The sequence below is a fragment of the Acinonyx jubatus genome, chromosome B1 (genome assembly GCF_027475565.1).
Source record: "Acinonyx jubatus isolate Ajub_Pintada_27869175 chromosome B1, VMU_Ajub_asm_v1.0, whole genome shotgun sequence".
Taxonomy (NCBI): Eukaryota; Metazoa; Chordata; class Mammalia; order Carnivora; family Felidae; genus Acinonyx; species Acinonyx jubatus.
Genome location: NC_069382.1, coordinates 160,019,151 through 160,046,604, shown reverse-complemented (window position 1 = coordinate 160,046,604; position 27,454 = coordinate 160,019,151). Strand labels below are relative to the sequence as shown.

Sequence of the window (27,454 nt, the reverse complement as noted above, 5' to 3'; positions counted from 1 at the left end):
CTCACAAACCGCGAGATCACGACCTGAGCAGAACTCGGACGCTTAACTGACTGAGCCACCCAGGCGCCCCTCGAAATCAGAGTTTAAAACAAAAGCAATCTCACTATCAGGGAGCATGTTTAAAACATGAGGAAGTGACACTACATGTGGTTGATGAACATACACGTATCTAGTAAAAGTATACAAACGGGATAAACACCAAATGCAGAATAGCGGTCACCATCTGGAGGAGGGGGGAGTGAAATGAGGAAGGGTTCGCCTGTATTTATATTTTATTTCTTCACTGGGTGGTGGATGGAAACACACGGGCATTCACTCTAGTATTCTCCGTATTTTTCTGTGTGCCTGAAATTTACCACCCAGGTAAGCACCTGAAGAAGAGTCCCAAGTCTGAACAACTTTAAAGCATTTTCAGGCTCTGCAAGTGGCATGAAAACTGGACGGGCGGGAGAAGAATGGACCGACAGGTGAAGCGTGAAGCTTTGGGAACCAGCAAGGTTTTCATCCACACGCTCTTAAAAATATCCAGCACAAATAATCATTCTTAAAACTGTAGTAACATCTCATCTAGAGGACTTATGACATACCCAAAATTCTTGGCAACAATCTCCGAACACAAACATTCCAAAAGCCTTTAATGCCAGGTTTGATTGTTGATACAGAATTTATTTGTCTCAAAAAAGTATCTGCTTGTTCATGTTGGAGTGGCTTTTTCTCTTAAAAGATCAGCAAGGCCTTTCAAACCCTTAGATTAGCATTGGTTTCACCACAATTGCAATTTAATCTGCATTAAAATATTTGGTCCAGAGCACTAACTAGACTAAAATACACCAAACTCTTCCAGTCTGTTTGCTTTGGGCTAGCTCCATGAGAAGGCTAGAGATAAAACCACCCAGAGACACCTTTTGATGATACCACAGAATTGAACACGATTATAAAGCCTGAAGTCATTCAAACAAACAAGCTGGGGAAAAAGGAAACATGTGACTATAGATTTCTCTTAATTGCTAAGAGAATCAAAATCGAAAAATACTTTCAATTACAACCCCAAATACCCAAATTCCACATTAGTTAAAAAATAAATAGGTTTGGAGGCGGCTGGGTGGCTTAGCCAGTTATGCAACCGACTCTTGATTTCGGCTCAGGTCATGATCTCGAGTTTGCGGGTTCAGGCCCCACGTTGGGCTCTGTGCTGATAGCACAGAGCCTGCCTGAGATTCTCTCTCTCTCTCCCCCCCTCTCCCTGCCCCTCTCCCACTCATGCTCTCTCTCTCAAAATCAACATTAAAAGAAAAAACAGGTTTTATTCTGTGTGTGAACTGGAACACAAAGTTGATATCTAGAAAATAATATTATAATCTATAACGCTAACTAAATATTGGCATTCAAGTTTGTTTTCATATAGGAATCCAAGAAAAAACAGAGAAAAATCTATAGGCCTAATTGTCAGGTCCTGATCCAACACAAACATCTACATCCTAGACCAAGAGGCCAGAAGATGAGAATTTTTTTTAAACCTCAGCCCACCCCACCCCACCCCACCCCACCCCACCCCAGGCTGCAATTTCTAAACTCTGACCACTATCGGAGTAGACCCTCACACATGACTTTAAAGACCCCTAGCTGATACATTAAACTGAGTCTCCAATTCTCTTTGGGAAGGGGAAACAACAGTAACAGTACTAGAGGAAGAGATAAGTTATGTCTTCTCCCATATTATAAGATGTACATACTTTTTGAATAGTTTAAAAAATTTTTTCCAACTAGTCTCAAAATACTGCCTCAGGCAATTGACTTAGCAAGATAAAATGATCTCTATAAAATTCTCTAGCTCTGTTCCAAATTGCTACTCAATTTACTTTCCCTTCATAACAAGGTGACTTCATTTATTTAAGACAATTCAAATACGGCACTCACTATGGTGTCCAATAATATCCTGGGACTGTTCAATGAATACAAAAATGCTAATATGTGGTAAATTCCACACGGTTTTAAATAAGCTGGTTCGGTCCTCAAATGGTTGCTAACCAATTAGGAGATGGAGATTTTTTATAAAGACTCTAAGAAATACCGTTCACTAAGAAGCTTTGGACAACTCCAAAAAGTGTATGAGTTTTACAAGGTGAGAAAGACTAAGGTCCCAAGAAATACGACAACTTGTCCAAAGGCACCCTTAGACTCATGCCTAAAAAAAGACAGCCATGGAACAGATGCCAGGTCTAAGCTACGCTACTATAAAATAAAAAATAACCCAACTTTGGTCAAATGCAAATTACGTTAAAGAAACATCCTGCTGTGTTCATCAGCCTTTTCTTTGTATTGCTTCTGAGATTCTGTTCAACGTTCATCTGTGCAGATACCACACCGTACGCAAATTGTTTCATCTTTACCAATGTTATGCCCACAAAATACGAAATTGCTGAGCTCTGTGGGGATAGGGACTCCCCTGATTCATGAAGCACCAACACATAGTTTATGCCAACCCAAACATAGCAGGTCCTCAACAAATGGCTGCTTATGCGAACGACACTGTAGTCTATTTGACACACAGCATTTTCTCTATGGTACATCCTAGAGCGCTCCCAACAAATGAAGATTCAATGATTCAGACCAATTTGCATCGGTACAAGTCCCATTTCTAGAGGGCACATTTGGTTTCTCCTAACAAATGCTTCCTCTTTAGAAAATTTCTCAAGCTCTTCAAACTGAAAACAGGAAAAAAAAAAAAAAACCCACACCAAACCTTTTCATTCGTAGAGCCATAAAAATACACAGGAAGTTAAATCCATTGATCTGGATAAAAATCAGAGGATTATCAACGAGGGACATTTCCTCATGCTTGGCAGCAGCTAGTACATTTTAAAAATTACAACACACCAGCCAAACAAGCTTTACTCTCTCTGAACCAGATGCGCGGTGTGGCGAAGCTGACACAAGCAAGCTGATCAAGAATCACTACGGCAGGAGTTCACATGGAAGTAAAATGAAAACAAATAGGAACTAGCATGAAACTTCCAAGAGACGATACAATTTCAGCCGGCAAGGACACAGGCAGAGGGGTGTGGATATTCTCCAAAACGCCCGTATCTAAAACCGGCATGAGAAGTGCGGGGGAAAGAGAAGGTGATCATTTCTCAATCACATAAAGGATTTGCTCCAAGTTTAGTTTCTGCTCTGTTGGGTCCTTTCTTGTCTGGTAGAGGAAACAAATCTACTTTTCAGTGCTAGGTTTTGGCTTGTTCAAGTCTTACCTGGATGGATGGTATCTTTTAACACCCTTTCTAGACACATCAGCCTGTTTAAAATATGCCAAACGACCTGCTTAAAAAAAAAACAAAACGAAGCTGCCACTTGCTCTTTCTACAACTACTCAAACCAGCGAGGACCTACCCACGTTCAGAGTGGAAAAGACCAGTCAGAGCCCCAGAGAGAAGCTAAATAGTGAAGAGAGATTCAGACAACACCTACCTGGAAACAATTCATAATCGTGAAGAATTTAAAGGGGGATCCGGTGCAAAGGTACGTGCGGCCAGGTGAAAAGACAGCAGTCGCCTCATCAGCAAGCCTTTTCGCGTGGGAAGGAAGGCTGGGAGGGACAGGGGTGATCTGAGCAGCCTTTTACAAGGGGCGGGGTAAAGGACTCCCATCCCAGCCTTCCCATACAGTCTCTCGGCTTGGTTTGCATAAATGATCCTGGGGCTCGTTTACAGCAGTGGTTGCTTCCACCAGGTCCAAGAACGCATCATCTTCACTGGTCTTTTAAACCATTGGAAGGTGCCATAATAGTGAAAAAGAGCTTAATAATAGCAGTTGCCCCTCACTGAGGACTTGCCAGGTACCAGGCCGTGTAGTGCAGGAGCTCATTTAATACAACGCCTGATGAGGTAGGAGCCACTGTCATCCCCTTTTGCTAGATAAGGAAGACAGCAACTCGTTCAAGGACAAAAAGCGGGCACATGTTAGAGCCAGGACTTGCACTCACTCAAGACAGTGTCTAAACAGGAGCGGAAAAATCCTTTTTTTAGGAATTACCGGATCCTCATTTCACCCGGGTGATGATGCTAATAACCCTGATACCTTTGCACTTACGGTGTCGACTCTCCAGACACAGTACTGGCCTGCACCTCTCACGTCCTCCCTGCAGTCCGCCTCCCTGAGTTTTACTGGAAACTGGTTGTGACATTCCACCCAGGTGTGCCAAGAAGCCCCAGCAGCACGGAGGGGTGGGGGGAGGGAGGAAAGCTGGAGGCTGGCTTCCTCTTGGGACATGTAAGCTCTCAAGTTCCCAGCCTACTTCAATACAGAGAGGTGTCACCACATCCAAGCAGGAGAGGAACGCCACCAAGGGCTGGGACCATGCCTCACTGCCCTATAAGCCCGAGGCCACACAGCAAGCACGGGAGAGTATTAGAGCTGCTCTGGTTTCACAGTTCCCCTCAGGAGCTGGTCTTCGCAGAGAGAGAAACCGAGAAGAAAGGCATCACCTTTCACTGCACCAAGCAACGTTAATGCCACTCGACAGGAAGGAGCAGGAGACCCATCTCTGCGTGGAGAAGTAAGGAAAAGGGAGGAAATGGAAAGGCTCCAGGGGCCACCCACCACATCTAACTGGTCCTGCGCCAATACCTTTGCAGCTATCACTCTGGGAAGCCCCAGCCTTTGCTCTGCTGGCCAAGGCAGCAGCGACGTCCAACGGTGCTGAAAACCGAAGCCAGGGCCAGTGGGTCCTGATTCCACCCCTGAGCTAACAACGAGGGCTCCGTAATGCTCCTTGAACATGTGTTAATCTTGTAGGAGAATGTGGGACAGAAGATTTAAAAAGCTGTGTGACGGGGGCAGGGTAGCCAGATCACCTTACCCCAAGGCTTCTCAATCAAGCCTTCTCAGATTCCCTTTGGGGGCCTGTATTATTAGCTTCAAGGGAGGTTCTCCCCCAACTGGCATTAAAAGAACACATGTTCCAGCTTGGTGGGGGGGGGGGGGGGATGCTTTGATGGAAGGGAAGGGGACCCTGGAGAATGGAAGCAAAGCACAGTCTCTCACCCTGCACAGGAGGGCAATGCCTTATGCCAGGGGTCAAGCTGAGGCTTTGCATAGCTCTGACAAGTGGGGGGTGCCAGCAGGACGCACCCTGGGCACCCAAAGGGCTGGAGGCTGTTCCCACAGAAACTGAAAAGGTAGGGAGAGCCAAGGGAGAAACCCAAATTGAAGTGAGCACCACATCATGGACCCAGCCCCACCAGAGCCCAATGGCGTCCCCTTGCTGCCCTGCGCCCCTGCTCACCAGCCTCTACTGGGTCTGGCAGTGCATCTGGCAGGATAACCCTGGAGACCTCCTCCAGGCCCAAAGACCGCCCCACCCTCTGGGCCTCCACGCGTTACCGCCAATAACCTTGACCCTCCTTCACAGGTGGGGAAATTGAGGCATCCACCACAAATTACCGTGCTTTCCCAACCAGGTAGAAGTTCACTTCTGCACCTACAATTCTGCACTTCTTTACAGCTTTATTGCATTTCAGATTTCTCCAGATACAACCGGCTGCCTTTGCAAAGTGAATTTTAAATACAGTTGAAGGAGTGAACTCAAAATGAGATGAGGGCGGTCAGGGAGACCGGCAGGGCTTTATCTACCACAAGGGCAGGATGGGTGCCTCCGATCCCCGGCATATCCCCCCAACCCCCAACCCCCCCCCCCCCCCCACGCCTCCACCGCAGCCCGAGGGCGGAGGCACGGCGGCGCGGCCGGGCACCCGCGGGCGAGCTCCCGGGTCCCCGGGCTGGGAGGGGGGCGGGGGATCGGGCCCCTCCCCCGCGGCCGCCCCTGGGGCTGCGGCCCGCCCGCCGAGAGCAGGGGCCGGGAACTTCTGGCCGCGCCGCACGGACCCCGGCGCGCCCCCCCCGTCCCCGCCCCCACCCCGGCGCCCCGCGGGTGTGCGGCTCGGGCTTCCCTTTCTTCGCCTCGTCGCGCCTCGGGCGCGACCCCCGAGGCGGTGCTGGCCGCCACTCACCATATTACAGATGGAGGCGATGTTTCGGACAGTCATTAGTCTAAAGGTTGCAGCGATCCCGCACCGCCATCTTTATAAGGTGAAAACAGGACTGTCCATGGTGGAGCGCTCGCGGGGAGGCCGGGCGGCGGGGCGGCGGCGGCTGCGGGGAGGCGGCCTGGGGTCCGGCTAGCAGTTTGGCTGGGAGAGGGAGGCCGGGAGGGAGGAGGAGGAGGAGGAGGAGGAGGAGGAGGAGGAGGGAGGAGGAGGAGGAGGAGGAGGCGGGGAGGGCGGGGAAGGCGGGGAGGCGGGAGGGAGAGCGGAGGGGCGGGGAGTGGCGGAGCGAGGGAGCCTGGGCCGCGGCCGGCGGCGCGGGGAGGAGGGGCGGCCCGAGCGCGCCGCGTGCAGCCCGCGCTCCGAGCGCTCCCGCCGCGCGCCCGGCCCCGGCCCCCGCCGCGCCCGCGCCGCTCCCCCGCCCGCCCGCGCCCCCGGCCACCCGGCCCGGCCTTTCTCGTGGCCTCTTTATTTCCTGCTTCCCCCTCTCTGGGCTGGAGCGCACGGCCAGGCCCTGGCTCGCGTGGCTGCAGCAACCACACCGCGCGGGTCCCCCAGGCTGACTCCGGCGCGGGGGCGACCGTCCGGGGCCCGCGGGGAACCGGGGACCGCCTTGGGCGCTGGGCGCCTGGAGGGGCCGCGCCTCCCGCGGTCCGAGGGCCGGGGAGGCGGGGGCTGCCTAGAGGGCCGGCGGGGACCCGGGGCCGTTTCCCGTCTTCGCTTTTTCCTTCCTGCCGCTCGGCCCCCCCCCCCCCAACAGCCCCGTGTTTTTCATTTGGGGCGAGTAGAGAAAGCCAGGGGCAGGGATGACCACGTCCAACTGTTGGTTTCTCCCCATGGTTCCAGCCAGATGGCACCGGCGGGGACCCAAGAAGTAAATGGGGTCAGGTCATGGGGTTGTTGGAAAGCCCTGGCCGGCAGCGGGCCGGCCGCCTGGTAAAAGGCGCCGGGAGGGGACAAGAATCTGGGGCTGGGCGGAGGCCAGCCACGGCGCGCTCGGGCAATTTGTGACATTAGCAGGTACAAAAGAGAAGTCTGGGTTCTGGCCGAGGACTAGAGACTGCCCAAGGAGCGATTTGAATACGGATAGAATGGGAACCAAACTTTTACGCATCTTCAGGAAACACAGACCTCTCAGGCACGCAGCCTCTTTAGGCTTTGGTGAGGGTGCTGCCTCGTTTCCGGCCTAAAAGGTCGTGGCTTGTGGCTCAAAATGCGGATCTACACCGCTTAGCAGATTTGTTCGCCTATGGTGGGGGAGCCGCTTTCCGAATGAGTGAAACAACTCTACAAAGTTGCAGTTCAGTGCTTTCAACAGAGAAGTTACAGAGGTGGAACCCGTGATAATTCTGAAACCGATGTATTTAATGACAGATCGAATTAGAAACGAATACAATTGAAGGTAGCTTTTTACTAACCAAGGCTGACATACTGGCAAAATATCATGCCTCCAAACCTCCATTATTTTCGTAGTGTTACACTGCCAGGGATGACAGCATTGAGGGCTGGGATCTCGAGGACCTGAGGTAGAAACAGAACACGGACAACTGCTGCTTGAAGTTCTGTGGGATCCTGTTGGCTCTGTTTAGTTCTTTTTTTTTCTTTTAAGTTTGTTTGTTTGTTTGTTTGTTTGTTTTGAGAGTAAAAGAGGGAGAGACAGAATCCCAAGCAGGTTCCAGGCTGTCAGGGCAGAGCCGGACATTGGGGTTGGACTCAGAAGTGGTGACATCATGACCTGAGCTGAGATGAAGTCAGATGCTTAACCAGCTGAGCCACCCAGGCGCCCCCCCTCCCCCCGCTCTGTATATTTCAGTGGATTTAAAGAATAATATTCCTGCTTATGTTAAGTCATCCTGGCAGCATCTTGTTTCCAAACGGATCCTGATGATGGCAATAGCCGACCTTGACGTCGTACCACCGTCAGCCATGATCTTCTTCTATGCAGTCATGGCCGTCAGTCACCACCATAGCTATCAGATGATGATTATTGCCTCTTGCAGGTGGGTAAAATAAGACTCAGAGGGTCAAGTATCCTACCGCCATGGTGTCACCCACGCGTTACAAATGAAGCAGGTCTGGAAAGCTGGCAGAGCACCATGGGAGAGAAGAGGACCACAAGATACCCAATATGGCCAGTTGGGTAAAAGGCCTAAAGAGGTTTGAAGGCTTGGAGGAAGTCACAAAATACGTGCAAGAAGCACACTTGAGGCTAAAACTCAGGCCTCAGGACTCAATTTCACAGACATTCCATTCTAAAGGCATTAATCCAAAGCCTTAAATGATATGGAAATTTTATACCATACTAGAGGCATTATTTCTGCCAACATCGGCACAGTGGATTGCAAAGGCCAGAGGATTGAAAACCCCAATGACATAATGAGAATTGAACATCATCCGGTTACTGAGTGCTATATCAGCAAGTTCCAAGGATCTTTTGCATGCCTTTTAACAGCCTATAGCCTAAAACTGAAGTGTTCGATACAGACAAACACCCAGATTGAAACTCAGGCAGTGAATTACATACACAACAGATCAATGAACACCGCAGATCTTGTCAGACTCATGAATAATTAAATGTATTTTTATACTGCCACAAGGTTAGTGTTCACAGGTCTAAATTGGAAAAGGCATCAGTTGAAGAAGAATCCTAACCTCAGCGTCACTCATCGAGGAGACATTTGGAGGTGATCGAGGTAAAGTCATAAAAATGTTGACAAATTAATGAGAGAAATTTGAGGAAAAGCATTTCACATATAGGCCAGCCAATATGAAGGTATGGAGTTAAAACAGGAGAGTGGGCAAATGGAAGGATGGGATACAGGCTAGTCCTAAACAGTCTAAGTAAATTTGAGGGAGGCAGTCACTCCAGATCGTATGGCCCTGCTCCACAAAATGTGGTCCATAAACCAATAGCACTAGTCTCACCTGGGAGGCTGTTAGAAAGAAGCGTAGACTCTAGGTTCCCATCCCAGACCTACTAAATGAGACTCTTCATATAAAATGCAAGGAGATGGGGCGCCTGGGTGACTCCGTCGGTTAAGTGTCCAACTTCTGCTCAAGTCATGATCTCCCGGTTGGTGAGTTCGAGCCCCGCGATAGGCTCTGTGCTGACAGCTCGGAGCATGCAACCTGCTTCAGATTCTGTGTCTCCCTCTCTCTCAAAAATAAATAAACATTAAAAAAAAAATTTTTTTTTTAAATAAATGAAGTGTGAGGAGGACTGCTCCAGCCAATCACTTGTGGTGCCACTCCCAGTGTTTACCTGTCCAGCTTCTAGATTCTACTTCAGGAAACTTTCTCATTTTCAGAACCTAAGGTTCAAGTGCGGCTGCCCCTGCCCCCTGGCTCCAGAGGAAAGCACATGATCCAGGGCTGGCCAATGAGAGCACCTCATGGCCCAGCCACAGTGATTGGTTCAACGAGGAGAATGTAATATATGTGGAGCCAATGAGAGTCTACCCGGGCCTTTGGCAAAATAAGTACTCCCCTTCCTGAGTTTGCTGAACTGATAGGATAAAGTCTAGAGCTTCCATATTTTCATGCCTGAGACTGAAGCCAACGTAGAAAAATGGAACTGAGGAATGTAAGAGAGATCCTAACAACATCTTTATCTACCTGCTGCTAGATCTCTAATCTGGACTATTCAGCAACTTAAGCTAGTAAAGCCGTTGCTTTCTTTGGCCAGTTTAAATTGAGTGTCTGCTATTTGCAATTGAAAGAATCCTAAAAACCAGTGTCTTTCTGTCCCCCAAATTAATTAGGTTCAATCTGAATTCATGTTTCCTTTTCTTCCCTGCCCTACAAACTAAACCAATATTTCAAGGTCTCCCTTCAGATCTGCCTCCTCCATGAGGCCTTCCAGATCCCTTCCTCCCACCCACTACCGCTAACAATGAACCACACTATATCCAGGTGGTTCCATAGTCTCCCCTCCGTTGTGACCAGTTTCATGTCTTTCCCTCTCCCACTTCCCCTTTTTGCTTGGTTAACACTACTGAGCCCTCAGGGGTGCCTGGGCCACTCACTCGGTTGAGCCTCCCACTCTTGATTTTGGCTCAGGTCATGATCCCAGGGCCATGGGATGGAGCCCCAAATGGGGCTCCGCCACTGAGCTTGGAGCCTGCTTGGAATTCTCTCTCCCTCTCCCCCTCTATCCCCTCTTGTGCTCTCTCACTCTCTTTATCTAAAAATAAAATTTAAAAATTTTAAAAAACAACCACTACTCAGCCTTCAGATAAGCCAAGAAAAATTGAGATGCCCTATTACATGTCCTTATAGCACCATCCATCTTCCCTTCATGGACCTCATATTTGTAAATATGTCTTTGCTGTATAGCACCCAGCATGGAGGCAGTAGAATGGGTGGCTAAAAAAAAATGACCCCTTGGGGCGCCTGGGTGGCTCAGTCAGCTAAGCGGCCAACTTCGGCTCAGGTCACGATCTTGTAGTCCGTGAGTTTGAGCCCTGCGTCGGGCTCTGTGCTGACAGCTCAGAGCCTGGAACCTGTTCCAGATTCTGTGTCTCCCTCTCTCTGACCCTCCCCCGTTCATGCTTTGTCTCTCTCTGTCTCAAAAATAAATAAACGTTAAAAAAAAAATTAAAAGAAAAAATGACCCCTGAATCCAGACTGCCTGGACATTGTATGGCATTGGCTGTGTGACATTGGGTAAGTTTCTTCACCTCTCTTTGCTGCAATTTCTGTCTCTGTAAAATGAAGGTGGTAAGAGTACCCTTCATAGACTGTGACTGCATTAATTTATGTAGACTACTAAAAATATGCCTGGCACATACTCCCCACCGTATAGAATAGCTGCTATTATTGCACATGTGATTATTTGATTAATGCCCAATTCCCAGTCCTTATCAGACACAAAGAGACTGAGAGACAGACCTGTTTTCATTCACCGTTTTACACCCAAAGAAAGACACAATGCCTTATCCATAGGGAGAGTCAAGAGAGTGAATATTAAACTTGGGGGCGATTGCCTCTCTCCAAGTGGTCTGGAAGCTCCTGGAGGGGAGGAGTCTCGTCTGCAAGTTTGTAAAAATCTCATCCGGCCTCAGGCACTGTGCCTGGTGCTTTCTTTCCTTTCTTTTTTTCCTCATTGCCAAATAGGTTATTGCAGCTCATTTGCTATGCAAATGCTAGTAAACATTTGGCTGTCCACGGGGAAAATATTTTGCTGCCTGTAGAGTTTGCAACCAAAGTGGTTTCTGTGGATTATATTTCAGTTCTGTGAGGAACTTTATGGCAGCCTTTTTCCTTTTTCACCATGTATCAGACACCTGTTTACTAAACACATACCTTGTGCCAGAAGCTTTGTGAGCCACTGGTGATCCTAGGATAAAAGAAGCCAGTCACAGTGTTTGCACTGTTTGATTTCTGATGCAGTGTTCATTGGCACTGTTTATGGATGTCTTTGCTACTTTTTGCATGCAATTAGTATAACATAAGGACAAGCTAACTTTGGAGTGAAGACCAATCTAGAGGTCCTACAAGAGGGAAAGTGCATCGAAGATCATGAGTGTATCTATGGGTGGTTAAGATTCCCTAAGCCTTTGGAACAACTGGCTTATTTTGAAGTGCCAAATGAAAACTCCATGGATGGATTTTTAAACTAGGTTGGAACATGATTAGATTGCTATTTGCTTATACATTTTGATTGACTGAAAGAAAGCTGGCTACCATCTGGAGAAAGGGTCGAAGGAGAGCAAAAGCTCTCTTTGTGAGGCTATTTAGAAATTTGTGGCAAGGGGCACCTGGGTGGCTCAGTTGGTTAAGCATCTGACTCTTGATTTTGGCTCAGGTCATGATCTCAGGGTTCATGAGACCAAGCCCAGCATTGGGCTCTGTGCCGACAGCCCACAGCCTACTTGGGTCTCTCTCTCCCTCTCTCTCTTTGCCCCTCCCCTGCTCATGTGCGCGCTCTCTCTCTCTTTCTCTCTCTCAAAATAAATAAACTTTAAAAGAAAGATAGAAAGAAAAGAAATCTGTGGCAAGAAAGTTGTTGGTAGCCTGAGTCCACGTAAGTAGCAGCAGTGGAAAAACAGAAAAGTGGACAGATTGCAGATGCTTTTGGGAGGTAGTCGGCTGAATTTGGTGATGGACTGGGATGAGAGATGAGGATGAGTCAAAGATGGGTCCCAAGTTCCCGACCAGGATGAAAAAGAATGTCTTTTTTTTTTTTTTTTTTTTTTTTTTTTTAACGGTAGGGAATGCTGATGGAGAAGGTTCAGGGGTAGATGGTTGGGAAGAAGTGACATTGGTTTCACAGGTGTTGAGTTTCAGATAACCATGAAAAACCTGAATAGTTATATCACGTACAAATCCGGGGCTCAGAAGAAATGTCTGTACTGGAGGAGATCCATCTAAAAGTAGTTAATACATAGAAGATAATGCAGGACATGCATTTATGGGTGAAATTGTGTAGGGAGAGTGTCTAGAGTGAGAATAGACAAGGGGAAAGTCAAGAAGGGCTCCACCATGGAAGGACCAGGTGGAGGAAGAGGACCCAAAGAAAACTAACACAAACTAAACTAAACTAAAGCGGTAGAGGGAAAGCAAACAAATGTGCAACATTGCAAAAGCCAAAGAGTGTTTCAAGATGGAGGGAACAGTCAAATGCATCAGAGAGAGCTAAGGGATCAAGGAAGATAAAAATAGTAGCAATGGTCAATTCTTGAGCAAGGCTTTAAGATATATTTAATCCTTCCGACAACCCTTTGAGGAAGGCAATATTATAACCCCCATTTTAGAGCAAACTGAGGCTCAGAGAGTGTTAAGTAATGTGCCCGGATTCGTGTACGTATTCTCTCACCAGGACCTGTTACTCAGGAGTCCTTTGAATTGTCTCAAGGGCAGTTTGCAGGGAATGATTAGGAGAGAACACATACTGGAACCGGATGGTGAGTGAAAGGGAAGTGAGAAGATAAAGACGTTTGGCTTTGAAGGGAAAGAGAGATGGGGGAGTAGAAGATTGAAGCGCTCAAAGGTACCTTTAATGAGTGGCTCTGCCTGGTTTGCAAGGACTTTCCTAATGTGGCTCTGCCCCACCTCTGCCAAATTTTTAAACCAAACTAGCACATCATTCCCATTTCCTGCTTCCAGGTCCTCAGGCTCATGGCTCCCCTCTACCCTCCCTCAGCCAATTATTCTTCTTTCGGTTTCAAGTCCACCCATTCCCAAAAACTCAGCTCAAACCTTACTTCCAGAGGAAGTCTTCTCAGCCGCGTCTTCCTTGTAACTTTTCATCAAAGGTCATTTTTTGTATTTCGCTAGAAACTAACATTCCTGGCACAATGCCTGGCATACAACAGGAGGCTCTCAGATAATTAGCAGGTAGTTATTTTACCTGAAACCCTTGGCTCACTTGGTCAGAACTGTTTCCTCACCATCCTGTGTTCCTGGTGGTTTTCTCTTTTCTCCAGGTTCTGATCTGAACTCTATAGAACCAACAGCCTTCATTGGGTGTGGGGAAGGCAGAGTTTGGAAGGTAAGTGGGCGGTAAAGAAGTTGAAGCAAATGAGCCTCCCTTAGAAATGAGATTTTCTAGAGAGATTTGGTGATAAAATAAGGAGAGATCTCAGCAGCTTAAGGGAGGCAAGAGAACAGTGGAAAGTTTCAATCATATTATTTGTCCCTTTTTTCATGACTTTTAGTCCGGGGATACCCTGTGTATGTTTGTCATCAAAAAATGAGGGGCCAGTGAACCCAGCAGTGCAGCTTGATGAAGGTAGTTATTAGAAGGATAGAGGGACAGATCAGAAGCCTTAGGGCTTTGGAAAATCCATCTATTAGGTTGCAGAAATTAACATGAAATAACCCCCATCTTCTTAGTAAAGTAAGGAGTAATATAAGCTCCATCACTTTTAAGAGGTTTTGACTGCTTTGTTCACTGCCATATCCCTCAGAACAGTAACGGACATAGTAGGTGATCAATAAAGTGTTGAGTGGGGATAGGATTGAATGTGTTCGAAAGAAGACTGGAAGAAGTCCAAGTATGGACTCTTGAAGTCAGGTGATTTGTTCTATAGTCTGATCAGACTTAAAACAGGCTTTTGTTGGGGGCATTTACATCCCTTCCATTCATAAACACTATTTTCAATAAAGGGAACATAGGTCTTTTTGCCAAATTATACCCTCCTGCCCTAGCAGCCCATATGTGATCACTTCCATAGCTTTACCAAACCCCACTGCCACCACCACCTGGTGGGAGGGCAGGGATTCACATGTGACACCCGAAATGAGTTTTCTTTCAAGGGGCAGTACCTATAATTCTCCTCTTTGGTCCTGTCCTTCTAGAGAGTTGACAGCCGTTGAAAACAAGACACGACCATCCTGAACTCGCTTACGGTACAGCTTGGTCCCCATTCAGGGACAAAGAGGCTCTACTCTTCCATTCCTTTTTAGAGAACACAGTCAGGGGGCCAGATTCAGGGTGCCACTGACAAAGCCACCTGAGCAGCATGGCAGTGGATGTGATGCTGTTACCTCGTAAAACACCGCCCACATCCTACCTATCACTTACCATCAGGATGGCCTAAAAGAGATAGGCCGTGAGCAACTGCTTGGCTTAGAATGCTGTATTCATCGAATAGACCTTTCAAAATCTGCATGAACCAAGCAAATGAATTCAAAACTTTCAAGAGTCCTACTTAAATAGTTAAAGATGCTGTATGCTGTTTTGTTACTATTCTGGTTCAGTTGCAGACAGAGCCAGAAGTAAAATTCTGGTCCATACACCCTTAGCCTTTTATAGGATACCTAGAATTTTATTTAATGTACTTTCTGAAATCTAAACTTTCTCTTTAAACTAAATTTGATTAACCCAACTTCAGATTTATTTCTTAGGTGTGCTAAGTTAACCATGAAAAAGACCACCACATCTTGTTAAAGAACAGAATTCAGTGGAGTAAGTTGAAACATCTACGTGGCTTTATCTAAGATTCACATCCCATCTAACTAACAGGAGGGTATTCCAAGGACTTGCATAAAATGGAAGACTTTGATAGGCAGAACTGGGGTTGGACAAGGAAGTTCCCACCAAAAGAAAAGGAAGGGTTGTTTCTGGCAAGGTCACCTTCCCCTAGGGGGAAGGGCAGGGGGATCTTAGGCGGATCACCTCCCTAGTGCTGATCAGGAAATTCCAGACTGAGTTTAAAACCAAGAGAGGCTGAAACGGCAGGTTAGACATGAAGTCTTGATGCAGCTTAACACCAATGACTCCATTTGGGGCCCGTTGCTTCTTTTTAACCGTTCCCCCCCTTTTTGATCAAACTCTCAGCCTCACTGAGAGAGGCATTAGTGCTTCTCTCAGTGGCCGCTCTAGTTCTCGAAGCGTTCATTCATCCTGGATTTTGCTGACTCTGTGGTACTCACAGGTCATGACTTCAGGCCCACAATATTTCTGTTGCTCATTTTCTTTGTTCCTTTTTTGTTATCCTAATCTTAGGAATATCGTTTCCTTGGTGGCTAGTGGCTGCAAACACACATGTAAGGCTTTCAGGAGGATGAAGCATACAGGGAGATCATTATAACTCTAAGCAAGATAAGTCCCAACATTTGGAGTGCACTTCAGAGCCATGGTCCCCAAGACCAAACCAATCAAAGAATGACCCCATTGAAGAAGTCCCCCTTTTAAGCCATGTGGCTTGCCCACTGATCTTACATAACAGAGTTGCAGCCTCCACAGGAGTGTTAATCCAGGTACAGCACGTTGTGTTGGCTACAGCACTGACACCTCCTTGCTCAGAAGAGCTTTGGCCAGAGAGTATAAGGGTCTTTGCTGGGCAGCTAGCATCTTAGCAACAGAATCTACAGTGTGTCCAAGAGTTAAGGAGAGGGCTCAAACCATTTTCTTGTATTTACTCCTAAACTAGGGGTCAGTCAGGTTTTTAGCCTGTGTAGGAAGAGAATCTCCAACCCTGAAATAGTCATCCTAAGTGCCTTAGAAAGATGGGTGCTGCTGGTGAGATCTCTCGGTGACCGGGGGCAGATCTGGTCTAGATAATCATGGGAACATAGGGTCCAAATGTGCTAAGATTCACATAGGTAAACATGTCTAATTGGTACATACTTCTAAGTGGTGGGGGGGGGGGGTTTCTCAGACATAGTTTGCATTGGCATTGGAAATTGAAGAGAAATTGGTCACAGGGAGGATCTCTTGCATCATGACAAATGTTGCAGTCTGAGAGTTTACCCCCCTTAGCAATGGCCTGGGGGGGGGGGGTACGAATGAGAGCATTGTCTCTCCATGCCAATGCCAGAGTAAAGAAAAGAAAAAGGAGAAAGGGTTTCATGTTTAGTTAAAGTATAAAATCTTGATCCAGCGTCTTGGGTGAAGTGAAGGCAGTCTACCTCCATGTCAGCTACCTCTCTTCCTTGTCAATTCAGCTTGTAGGTCTGCATCATCTGCCCACATGTCAGGTGGAACCTTCTTTATCGGTGAGACATGTACCCAAGGCTCAGTGTGTTCTAGTTTTGCAGTAGTGTGTGATTGGGAGCACTTGCTAAGGTCCTTTCCAATGAGGAACAATGGGGTTGTCTTCCTCTGATGACATTTCTAGAATAATCAACAGGGTCTAGACTGTGAACTACAGGATCCCTTGAAATGGGATCCGGGAAAGCTTCTTTAATCTGTTGACGATATACTTAAACATAAGACAAACCTAAGACTTACTGTGGCTAGTCATACTAGCCTGAAAATTGTGTATCTTCAGCAGAAGGTTGTATACCAATAGACACTGGTCTGCCGATGACTATCTTGTGTAGACGGATTTTCCCGAAGGGAGTGCTGTGAACAGTCAGCAAGACCAAAGACAATACTGTAGGCTATGGAAATCCAGTGGTTTCTGCAAGTTTAGACATTTTACATTTGAGGATCCATTGGTTCTCTCAACCTTGCCCGACGATTGGGGGGGATAGAGACAGTGGTATCCGAAGAGGTCTGCAAGGTATTCATTAAGGCTCATATGGTTTACCCAGTGAATTGGGTGCCTCGATCACTGGAGTTATAGAAGGTATAACCCAAGTGGGAAACACATTTTCCAACAATTTCTTTGCTGCTGTGAGGTCACCAACCGATGTCAGGGGATGGCTTCCGCACACCTGGAAAACACGCTTATGATAACAACGTATCGACAACCCGTACCAAGTAGCAGTTGAATGGAGAGCAGCTGCGGGTGTTCAGAGTCCAGAGGAAGGAGGGCTGAGGCTTGCGGGGACAAAAATATCTTGCCAGGATTATGGCCGTGGCAGGCCAGGCGTTGCTGGTAGACTGTTTTTTGCAATCTTGCAGAAGCGTCCCTACCAATATCAGTTTATAACTTGAGTCATCCTAAATGCGCTAAGGTGGGCGAAGGAATACAGAAACCGAAAAATGGGGTTTGGTTTATTTAGCTCCAACTGTTTGTTTAATCTACAGCCATCATTTACCCATCTCCATTTCTCTGATTCAGGAGCAGACCGCTGCCATGTTACAAGGACATCGGGATGGCAAAACTATGGCAACGCCGGGCCATTTTTCACAGAAGCAGAATGGACTTCCTCCACATGTGCCACAATCTGTACACTCAGCTGCTTCTGCCTTTGCACGAGAGCCAGCCAGGGCATGCTCCGATACTCCGCGCCTTCAGAGTGAGCCTCAGTTTTGATAACAGCAATTCCAGAAGGTAAGAGAATGGCAGAATAGCAAGCACTAAGAACATCATTTACTGGCTGCCCATTTTTGACCGGAGTCCCGGAGGACGCAAGAAAAATCCCTTTGTCTCCAGAACGTTCTAAAATCACGGATGACTCCAAAGGCACACCAGCTCTCCATATCAATATTAACAGTTTGTCCTTCGGATAACTGGCGAGCTCAGGTGAGGTGTGGAGCTCTGTGGATCTGGCTTGTGACAGGTTTCTGCTTTCTGGTTGGTCGTACTGAGGAATAACAGCACGACCTGCCTGAAAATTTCCTTTTTTGCCTCTACGGGATGACCCATCAATTAAGCGAGATTAGATCAGGATTAAAGGGGCATCTCGTAAGTCAGGACGAGGCGTCACAAAACGGGAGCTAAGACCTCAGTCCGGGGGCTCACCTTCATCGGATAGCCAAATTAAGGGTGTCGCAACGTAGAAGATGTAGTTTAGGTGGTCAAAGCAGAAGGACCTCAGGAAGTCAGTCGACTTGCAGAGAAACGTTGAGTCAGTGCAGAGCGAGGAAGACTTTGGACAAAGTGTGAAGTTTCCAAGTAGATGTCGTTCCCCTGGGTCAGGCCCACGCAGGCTTCCACTCCCCTAGCAGCTGTGGCTCTAGCTTCACATCAGCTGGGACAGGGGCGAGCAACTGAGCCACACTGTATGCTGTCATAGGCGGCAGGCCTACGTTACCACTATATCCGTGCGTGAGCATTCCCAGGACTTCATTATCCCCTCCTTGTACAAATAAGGTGAAGTGTTTTGAATAGTTACGTGACCCTGAGGCAGGCGGTTCCTACAGAGCTTGTTTTAGTCTTATAAAAATCTCCTCACATTTGTCTTTCCAAGCAAAGGGTTCAGGGACTGAAATTTTAGGGAGTTCACGGAGTTGGAGAAGTTAAAAGAGGATAATTAGGAACCCATAGTCTACAATAAATCCACAAAGCTGTCACTTAACTTGTAAGTCTAAAAGATTCCCGAATTGGCCTAGTTCTTTTTGGAGACAGCTGAATTCCTTCAGAGCTTAGATCATGACCTAGGTACTGAACAATGTCTAGAGATCGTTGTAATTTTTCCTTAGAGACTTGCTGTCCCTTTTCAGCTAACTGTTGCAGCAAATAGATAGAGGATCCCTCTTTGGTAACCACGCACAGCAAAAAGTTTGTCTACATACCATAAAAGGCTCGGTTTCCCGGGGAACTGGAGGGTACTTAGAGCTCAGTGAAGCTAGTTGAGAGAAATAAGGGGCCTGGGTGAGCCTTTCAGGCATAACTACCCGGATCCAGTGTTGATAGTTTCAAGTAAAGGCAAATAGATAACTGGCTGATGATGTCTCCAGAGATGCCCCAAAAGCAGCAATGAACAGAGTCACGTGGAACTTGGGACATGAGGGTGTTCGGGTTTGGAACAACTGGGAAACCAGGAATGACCATCATATTCATAGCTCTCAAATCCTGAACGAATTGCCCTCTCTGTCCGTTGGGGGTTTCAGAACAGACGAGATCTATAGTAACTGGTACAGGGAATGATTAGCCCCTGGGCAGTTAGGCCTTCTATTAGGTGGGGTGAGGCCTTGGATGGCCTCACGCTTGAAGGGACATTGAGACAACATAGGGACAGTTTTATTTATATCTGTCTGAATCATTATGGGTTCTGTACTTCTTATTCTTCCAGTGTCAGTATCAGAAGTAGTCCACAGATTTTCAGGCTCCTCCATTAAATTCGGGGACTTTTGTTGGAATTCTTCCTTTCCTGTGTCAAGGACAGACTATAAGGAGCATAAAAGATCAGGTTCTGGTGGGTCAGGAAATTCTAAGACAAAGTCTCCATTGGAGGCAAAATATATTAGCCCTTTTAGTTTAGAAAGGAGAGCCCTACCTAATAGATTATCTGGAACTGACTGGCACGGTAAAAAGGAATGTTTGTCAATAAAAGGTCCCAGAATCATTTGTACTGGTTGAGATAAAAATTCTCTCTGAACTTTATTAGACACCCTCTCCTCCAACTGTGGAAACCTCCTCTTTGCTTTGAGGGTAGGGTTTAAGGTATAACGTGTAACTCCGGTATCTATTAAAATTTGGCGAGGTTTCCTATTAATTTTAACATTAGTTTTCCCTTGGCTATTTAAGGGAATTTCTGGTAATAGTTTAGCAGAGAACCCCTCTGAGTCCCTTCAACTCTGTGAGGGGCCCCCCTTTGAAGGTAAGTATGAGGGCATTTGAGAAGAATTTGCATGGGACCTTTGAGGACAATCTCTTTTCCAGTGCCCCAGTTGATTACAGCTGAGACATCAATCTTTGGACCAGAGTTTTGATAATGGACCCCTAGGAAGGTGCAGTGCTAGACGCCCAGGTGTTGTTTGGGTCTCTGGCCTTAGAGCTGTAAAGCTAATAGCTTGGCGGATTTCTGTTTATGATCTTGCTCCAGGGTGCTTTCAAAATACTCAGCTATAGTCATGAGTTCAGGTAGAGTAGTGGCTTCCCATCCTATTTTCTGCCTCTTTATTGATCCACTAATCTCAAGAGATAATCCATGTACAAAGAGGGCAGCCAAAACAGGTTGGGTGACCCTATTTATTGCATGGAACCCCAAATGCCATAGAGAAAGAGCTACAAACAGCCTTCAAAGTCTGCCAGAGATTCATTGGGTTTTTTTTTTGTTTGTTTGTTTGCAAGTTTGTATAATAGACCAATGAGGACGGGCAGGAAAGACTCTAGGAGTGGCTTGTAAAAGTTCAGCTGCTATTTTGTGAGCTTTTGCTGGGCTCTGAGACACTGTAGACCAAAGATCTCAAATATCATCTTTGGCGTCTTGCCATCTTGCTTCCTGCATCCATATTTGGCCTTTACCAGGTCCTACCAACATGTATATGAGCTGTATACACCTGGGGTCATAGACCCTGATAATGACTCTAAATTCTTCAAACAACTTTTGGGGCTCCTCCCCAGGTTAAGGACATTCTTTAACTATGGCCGTTGGTTCAGTCTTTGGCCAAGGGGTGAAAGGTACCTGAGGAGGTTCACCTACAACTGCAAAGTTTTATTTTAAAAGGTAACTGTCAGATAATCTCTTCAGAATGGAAGGGTAGATCAGACAATTAGTGAAATGTGGGTTCTCAGGGAAAAAAGGATGAGGGGGGTCACATCAGTCTTTTTATCTTTTTGTTTAAGGTGCCTCTTGTGTCTTCAATTTTTTATTAGCCCTTGTAAAAAGTCTTTTAATGAAGCTACTTTGGAATCTTAAAGCCTTTTGAAAGCTTCTGCTCACCAATTAAATTAGGCATCCCATTCTGTTTGTTCAACTTGGGATCCCTTGCTCTCAAGTGTGTTTCTTAAGTGAGCTATCTTGTCTCATTGGGATGTTCCCTGTAGTGGCCATTGTAACTCTAGGTTATCGTTAATAAAGTTTTGCCATTTTGCTACATATGTGCAGCTTCTAGGATTATAGCTCTTAAACATAAAATCAGCAGGTGTGCCATAAGCTGGTGCCCTCAACTCTTTGGATATAAAGGATCCCATTTCTTTCTTTTATTTTCTTTCAAGTTTATTTATTTGGGGGGGGGGGGCGTGGCAGAGAGAGAGAGAGAGAGAGAGAGAGAGAGAGAGAGAGGGAATCCCAAGCAGACCCTATGCTGTCAGCACAGAGTCTGACGCAAGGCTCTCTCTCATGGACTCTGAGATCATGATCTGAGCCGAGATCAAGAGCCAGATGCTTAACCGACAGAGCCACCTAGGTGCCCCTAAAGGATCCAATTTCCTTTTTTTTGTTGTTTAAATATTCTTCTTCTTTTTTTTTGTTTTTTAATGTTTGTTTATTTTTGAGAGAGAAAGAGACAGAGTGCAAGCAGGGAAGGGGCAGAGAGAGGGAGAATCTGAAGCAGGCTCCCGGCTCTGAGCTGTCAGCACAGAGTTGGATGCAGGGCTCAAACTGACAAAGCATGAGATCGTGACCTGAGCCGAAGTTGGATGCTTAACCCATCGAGCCACCCAAGCATCCCAAGGATCCCATTTCTTAACTTAGCTAGGTCTTTGTATTTCCTGGAGCCAAACTAATACCGAAGAGGGTCTATCATAGGAGTCCTTGAGGTGGCACATCCTCTAACCACCTTTACATGCTGGATCTGTGCCCACCAACTTTATTGACTTCTGAAATTCCCATTAGCAACTAGCCCTTGTGTAATGAAAGGCCTCCCACTGGACCCAGTCTAGCCAAAATTGGACCCAGTCTGATCCTGGACCCAGTCCAACTTTGGTTGGTAACCAGTAACAGTTTCGTGTATGGAACCTAGGAACTGGGGAAAGATTTGAACCAGCAGATCCCAAAGAACAGGACTGTGGACTGATTCCAGACAGCTGCCACCAACAGGTCTCAGTGTGGGGTCAAGGGCTAGAACCAAGGACTGGGGTTTCCAATCAAATAGAGAACTGTGGAAAGTCAATTAGATCAGGAGCTCAATGCAAAGAGAAAAGAGATCAGAACAGAGAACTTAGCAATAGCCCTTGGAAACAGGAGGAGAACTCAAAGGGTTTGCAGGTGCCACGCCTGTGTTTCTTGTTCCCAAATCTGCCAGTTCTCTTCAGTCCCACCCCTGCCACCAAATCGGTTAAAGAATAAAAATTCAACCTAGGAAATTAAAAGATCTAATTGGATTTATTCAATGTTTCGTGAATCGGGCAGCATCCCTTAGACGGGTGCTCCAAGGAGCTATAGAAAATGGAAGGCTTTCATTTTCATGCACACAAATAGGGCAGGACAAGAAAGTTATCTGCAAAAGAAAAAAAAAAAGGATTGTTTCAGGCAAGGTCACCTTCCCTTAGGGAGAAGAACAGGGGGTCTTAGGCAGATTACCTCACTAATGCTGATCAGGAAATTCCAGACTGATGAGTTTTAAATTCTACTCCAAGGAGAGGCCAAAACTGCACTAAGTATTAAGGTATTAAGTCTTGGTGGGGCTTAATGTTAGCGACTCCATTTTGGACCTGTTGCTTCTTTTGAACAGTCCATATGCAGTAATTATATAGTCATGCTTTCTCTTTCTGACTAAGTAGAAGACAACTTGGCACCGAAATCAACTCCCAGCAGAACACGCTGTCTGGCTATCACTCTTCCGAAAGAGGAAAGCACTCCGTCTAAATTCCCACTACCTTCTTTTCCTGCAAGTCAGACCTTTGGGTTTTAAGAAAGCAGCCTACATGCTCAGCTCTGTTTTCCTGCGAGGATTCAAAAAGGGGAGCCAGCTCTGTAATGATCGCTTTCTTGTAGGAAGAGGTCACCCTTGACCCACAATCATTAGAGTGTGAACTTTGAGTCATGGCTCTGCCCTGATCCATAAGCATTCATCCAGAGCTTCTAGGTGACAAATGGCACACAACTGCAAAATTCAAGCCTCTGGCCACTGACCAGAATAGAGCTAATTTATCCCTATAAGATTTATGGTTTAAGTCTCTGCTAATGGCATCAGCAAACTGGCTTTAGACTCTTAACTTTTACTCGTCTTGATCTGGGAAACATAAGTTCTCTTCTATTTCACCGTGGTATTAATTTAAAGTACTGTATCCCCTAAATCACAAGCCCGAAAATAGTGGCCCATGGGTATATTTACTTTAATCATCGCTATGTTTAAAACCTGTTTGAATTAATGCCAACATTTGAAATCTAGACATTTCTCATAAAAATTCAGATTATTGGCTTCTCTCAAAATGTCAAAAGCCCTAGCCATTCAGGGTCCACATTCCGGGCCACAGCCAGAAGAAATTGAATGGAGTAACCCGCTTCAGCAGAGACAAGTCTCCATAACTCACCAGTCTCCTATCCAAGTCTCTTCTCTCCTTTACATTATTCCTGGCCCCCATAGGCATTTGGGTTTACGAAGCCTGCCCTCATCAAATAGCCTCCGAAGCCCAGGATTCTGCCTGGAGGCAACAATGCTAGACATGGGCAGCAGCTGGAAGAATCTCCATACAGGCTGCATATTCTGGTTCCCTGCAGGATCGCTCAACCCTGTCCTTTGCCACACCCTTTCTATTGGCAGGATACTGGCACAACACAGAGCTTCACCGGCATACAGTGGGATTTCATTCAGAGGGAGATCTGGGACTTCCACTGTGCTCTAGGACCCTGATTCCCATTCTCTCTTTCCAAATACAAGGGCAGGAAAGTGCCGAGTGATGTGTTTTAATGGTCTCCAAATCTGCAGAAAAATTCAATTGACAGACAAGTTTGCTTCTTCTTTCAAACATCTGTATTTTCTGCCCCGTGGGTCAGTGCATTCCACAACGCTATTTAATATTCAATAAATCGAGGCAAATGAAATTACAAAAATGGATCATCACTTTTATGGAAAACCAACTAAACAAATGTTTTGCTTAAAATGTCAGGCACTAGGGGACTTTAATAAAATATTAAAAGCGAGTTCCCTGGAGGAGATGAGCAATTCAAAAATAGAACATATGAGGACAGTGCTAATTGATACTTCAAATATGAATGGCACTCCATGTCCTAATGGATGAGGAATTGTGTTCCCTGATGAGATGACACAAATCACACAGGGGAATCTCGGGGGCCCAGTGGACAGCAGCTGTGTAGGATCTGAGGCTGTGGGTGTGAACAACAGAGGTCCACGGGAATCCACAGGAGGAATTAGTTCAATGCCATGTAGAACCACACTGTACAGGATTTAGGGTTATGAAAGTTTCCCAGAGTCCTAATTTTAAGGTGTAGTCTGAACCCAGACTGTCTCAACCAAGATAAAGCTGTGTAGGGAGGCCAGCACTGCATAGCACTCCTCGTGTTTGCCGAGCCCTTCTTCAAGGACTTAATTTACCCCACCCTCCCTTCTCCTGAATTATCAGTGGTTAATCTCATGCTCTTATTTTGGAGTAACTGCTTAGGTGTGTACCCACTTTGATGCTTTGTCCCCAAACTCTGATGAGGTGCTCCCAAAAGGCTATCCATTCCATAGCTATTTTAACAATCCCTAGAGGAGTTTTTTTAGGAATGCAGATTCCAGGGTTTATTCCCAAAGACTCGAACCCAGGAGGTCTTGGCGGGGACCGGGTATTTACATAATGTCCCCGGGGACTCTGATGCATGTATGGTCTGTGGCCATACCTTAAGAAATGCTATCGTAGAAGGCTGATGCCCACATTTCAGGATTCCATCCCCAGCAACAATTTAAAAACTTACTTTTGAAGAAATGTAAAACATAAAAATCCTGAATTCATAATAGTATGAAACCTCCTTGTTCTTATTAGAGGTTGTATTACTTTGAAATTTGAAAAATAAAGGAAAAGAAAAAGATGGTATTCTGCCTTTCCTGTATGAACTGTTTTTTTTTGCGGGGGGGGGGGGGGCGGTAACCAAATAGTGTTTGAGAGAAAGTTGTTCTTTATAGTCCAGCTAATAAAATGCAGAAGAAATTACTTTTTAGCAATTTCTAATCACTATTTTATAACTAATGGGATAGAGAGTTTAAGGAATGAACATAAGTGGGAGCTTAAGACATGAAGTAAAGGGTGATTGTTGACTTTGTAACAGAGGAATCACATGGACACCATCCGGACCCACAAAGGAAGCCTAGAAAAATGGCACAACTGTGCCATTATGTGCCTCATGATGTGATTCACTAGGAAGTGTGAAGTTTTCTTGCCCCAACATTCAACTCAAATCTCATCAAGCCGGTTTATAGGAAATAAAGAAACAAGTTAAGTGACACCAAAGGGAAGAAAGAAGACAAATCCGGAAAGTGCCATCGTTTTACAGGACAAATTACTCAATTTCTGTGACAAATCAGCGGTCAGGTGAGGAAGGAGGATTGTTATAGAATAAAAGAGACTTAAAGACATAACCAAATAGGTCGTGTTTGGATTCTGATTAGAAGAAGCTAACTGTAAAAAGACTGCTCAGAGACGATAGGGGAAATCTAAGTATGGACCTGGTATTCGATGATAAAAATGAGTATGGTTAGGTGTGGAAGTAACATATAATTACATTCAAGAATGTTTTTATCAAGGGGCGCCTGGGTGGCTCAGTCGGTGGAGCATCCAACTTTGGCTCAGGTCATGATCTCATGGTTCGTGAGTTTGAGGCCCGCGTCGGGCTCTGTGCTGACAGCTCAGAGCCTGAAACCTGCTTCATATTCTGTGTCTCCCTCTCTCTCTGACCCTCTCCTGTTCACACTCGGTCTCTCGCTCCCTCAAAAAAAAAAAAAAAAAAAGTGTTTTTATAGATTAGAAATGCATACTAAAGTTCTTACAAGTGAAATGACACAATGTGTGGGATTTTCCTGAAAATGCTTGAGCAAAGCTAAATCCTTGGGTGGATGAAACGAGATTGGCAAAACATGGCTAATTGCGGAAGCCTGATGCTGAGTATGTGAAGCTTTACAATATTCTCCTTATTGGGAATACTTGAAATTTTCCACCATAAAAAGTTTTTTAAAAACATACTTTTGCTGGGATGCCTGGGTGGCTCAGTCAGCTAACCATAGAACTTCAGCTCGGGTCATGATCTCGTGGTTGGTGGGTTCAAGCCCCACGTTGGGCTCTGTGCTGACAGCTCAGAGCCTGGAGTCTGCTTCGGATTCTGTGTCTCCCTCTCTCTCTCTGCCCCTTCCCCGCTCATGCTCTGTCTCTATCTCTCAAAAAAATGAATAAACGTTAAAAAAAAACACATACTTTTGCTGTCGGCACTCACCCCCTATAAGTCAGGCTACTAAGTCAAGAAGCAGGGGTGATTATTATTTAGGAATTAACATTCCTTTCTAAGGATAACTCCCCTGTAAACGCTCCTAGAAGGGCATTTGAAAGTCAAAACTCAGTTTTCATATCCAGAAGTCCGTTTTTTCCCCCTCTCACAGCCCAGAAAAACACAGCGGTGTTTCCTCGGCCACATTACCCTCTTCTGTGATAGCTTGATGAGACGAAGAGCATAAATGGAAGTTCATTTGCTGCTTTGACTGCTAGAGAACCATTAAAAGACCTTTAAAAGCATCACTCATCTGTTAAGTGAAAGAAAACTCATCATTAAGTTAAGGGAAAACAACTCTTCCCACTCAGGAGTTTTGGGTGTAAAATGCACTAGATAATGAAAAGAGTGAAGCAAAAGTGTTCGTGCTTTGTTGTAGCTCTTTTTCTAGAGCACACGGAGAGCCGCCTTAGAATATACACAACGGACTTTCCTCTTGGTCACCAAAAAGACGATAGCTTCAGATTAAGAATTAAAAATCCCTGAACCAAAAAGTACTCTAATTATCTGGGCACACTTGTAAATTTTGAGCTCAATACTGTAAAGATGCGTGCAGTCCTTTAATTCTGAAAGGCTCTCTGGCACTCATTGCCTTTACAGCCACATTTGGCAGCTTCGCTCACTCGGGGCGGCTAATTAACACCCACAGCACAATTCTCTTGGCCAGGATTCCTTCAAATGCCTATCTCCAAGCCACCAGACATCAGCTAGGATGTTAACCTAGGCTCTTTTGAGCAATCCCATAATACCTCCAACTTTGTTTTTTTTTAAATCTCAGCCAATGACCTACCGGTGGCTTTTATGGCATCTAGTGCCATTAAAGCCAAGTTCTAAGGGCATGAGCAGAGTTTCGCAGAATGTGTTCTGGTAATACCCTCATTGGGATCAACCAGTGTGTTCAAAACTGCAGAATCTGGGCCCCCTCTCAAGTCTACTAAGTGAGACTTTCTGCTGCTGCTGGGGCCTAGATTTCTGCTCCTTAAAGCAAG

The 27,454-nt window shown here is 46.0% G+C and overlaps 1 protein-coding gene and 1 long non-coding RNA gene across 4 annotated transcripts in view; one reads left to right on the top strand and one right to left on the bottom strand.

Annotated features, from left to right (window-relative positions):
* The window catches only part of USP46 (ubiquitin specific peptidase 46), a 60,970-nt gene extending 54,742 nt beyond the window's left edge, over positions 1-6,228 (bottom strand). Inside the window, exon 1 of one of the 3 annotated variants that reach the window (XM_027056672.2) lies at positions 6,009-6,228. In XM_027056672.2, coding sequence (XP_026912473.1) covers positions 6,009-6,044 — 36 coding nt within the window. In that variant the 5' untranslated portion in view covers positions 6,045-6,228. Of the gene's footprint in view, positions 1-3,468; positions 5,641-6,008 lie in introns of those variants that run through there. The other 2 variants (XM_027056658.2, XM_027056664.2) reach the window with 2 other exon arrangements.
* LOC113598641 (uncharacterized) lies at positions 5,906-21,288 on the top strand. The gene is made up of 3 exons (XR_003419276.2): positions 5,906-6,087; positions 13,469-13,533; positions 17,498-21,288. It is a non-coding gene; the product is annotated as an uncharacterized LOC113598641 (long non-coding RNA).
* The last annotated feature ends 6,166 nt before the right edge of the window (positions 21,289-27,454 follow it).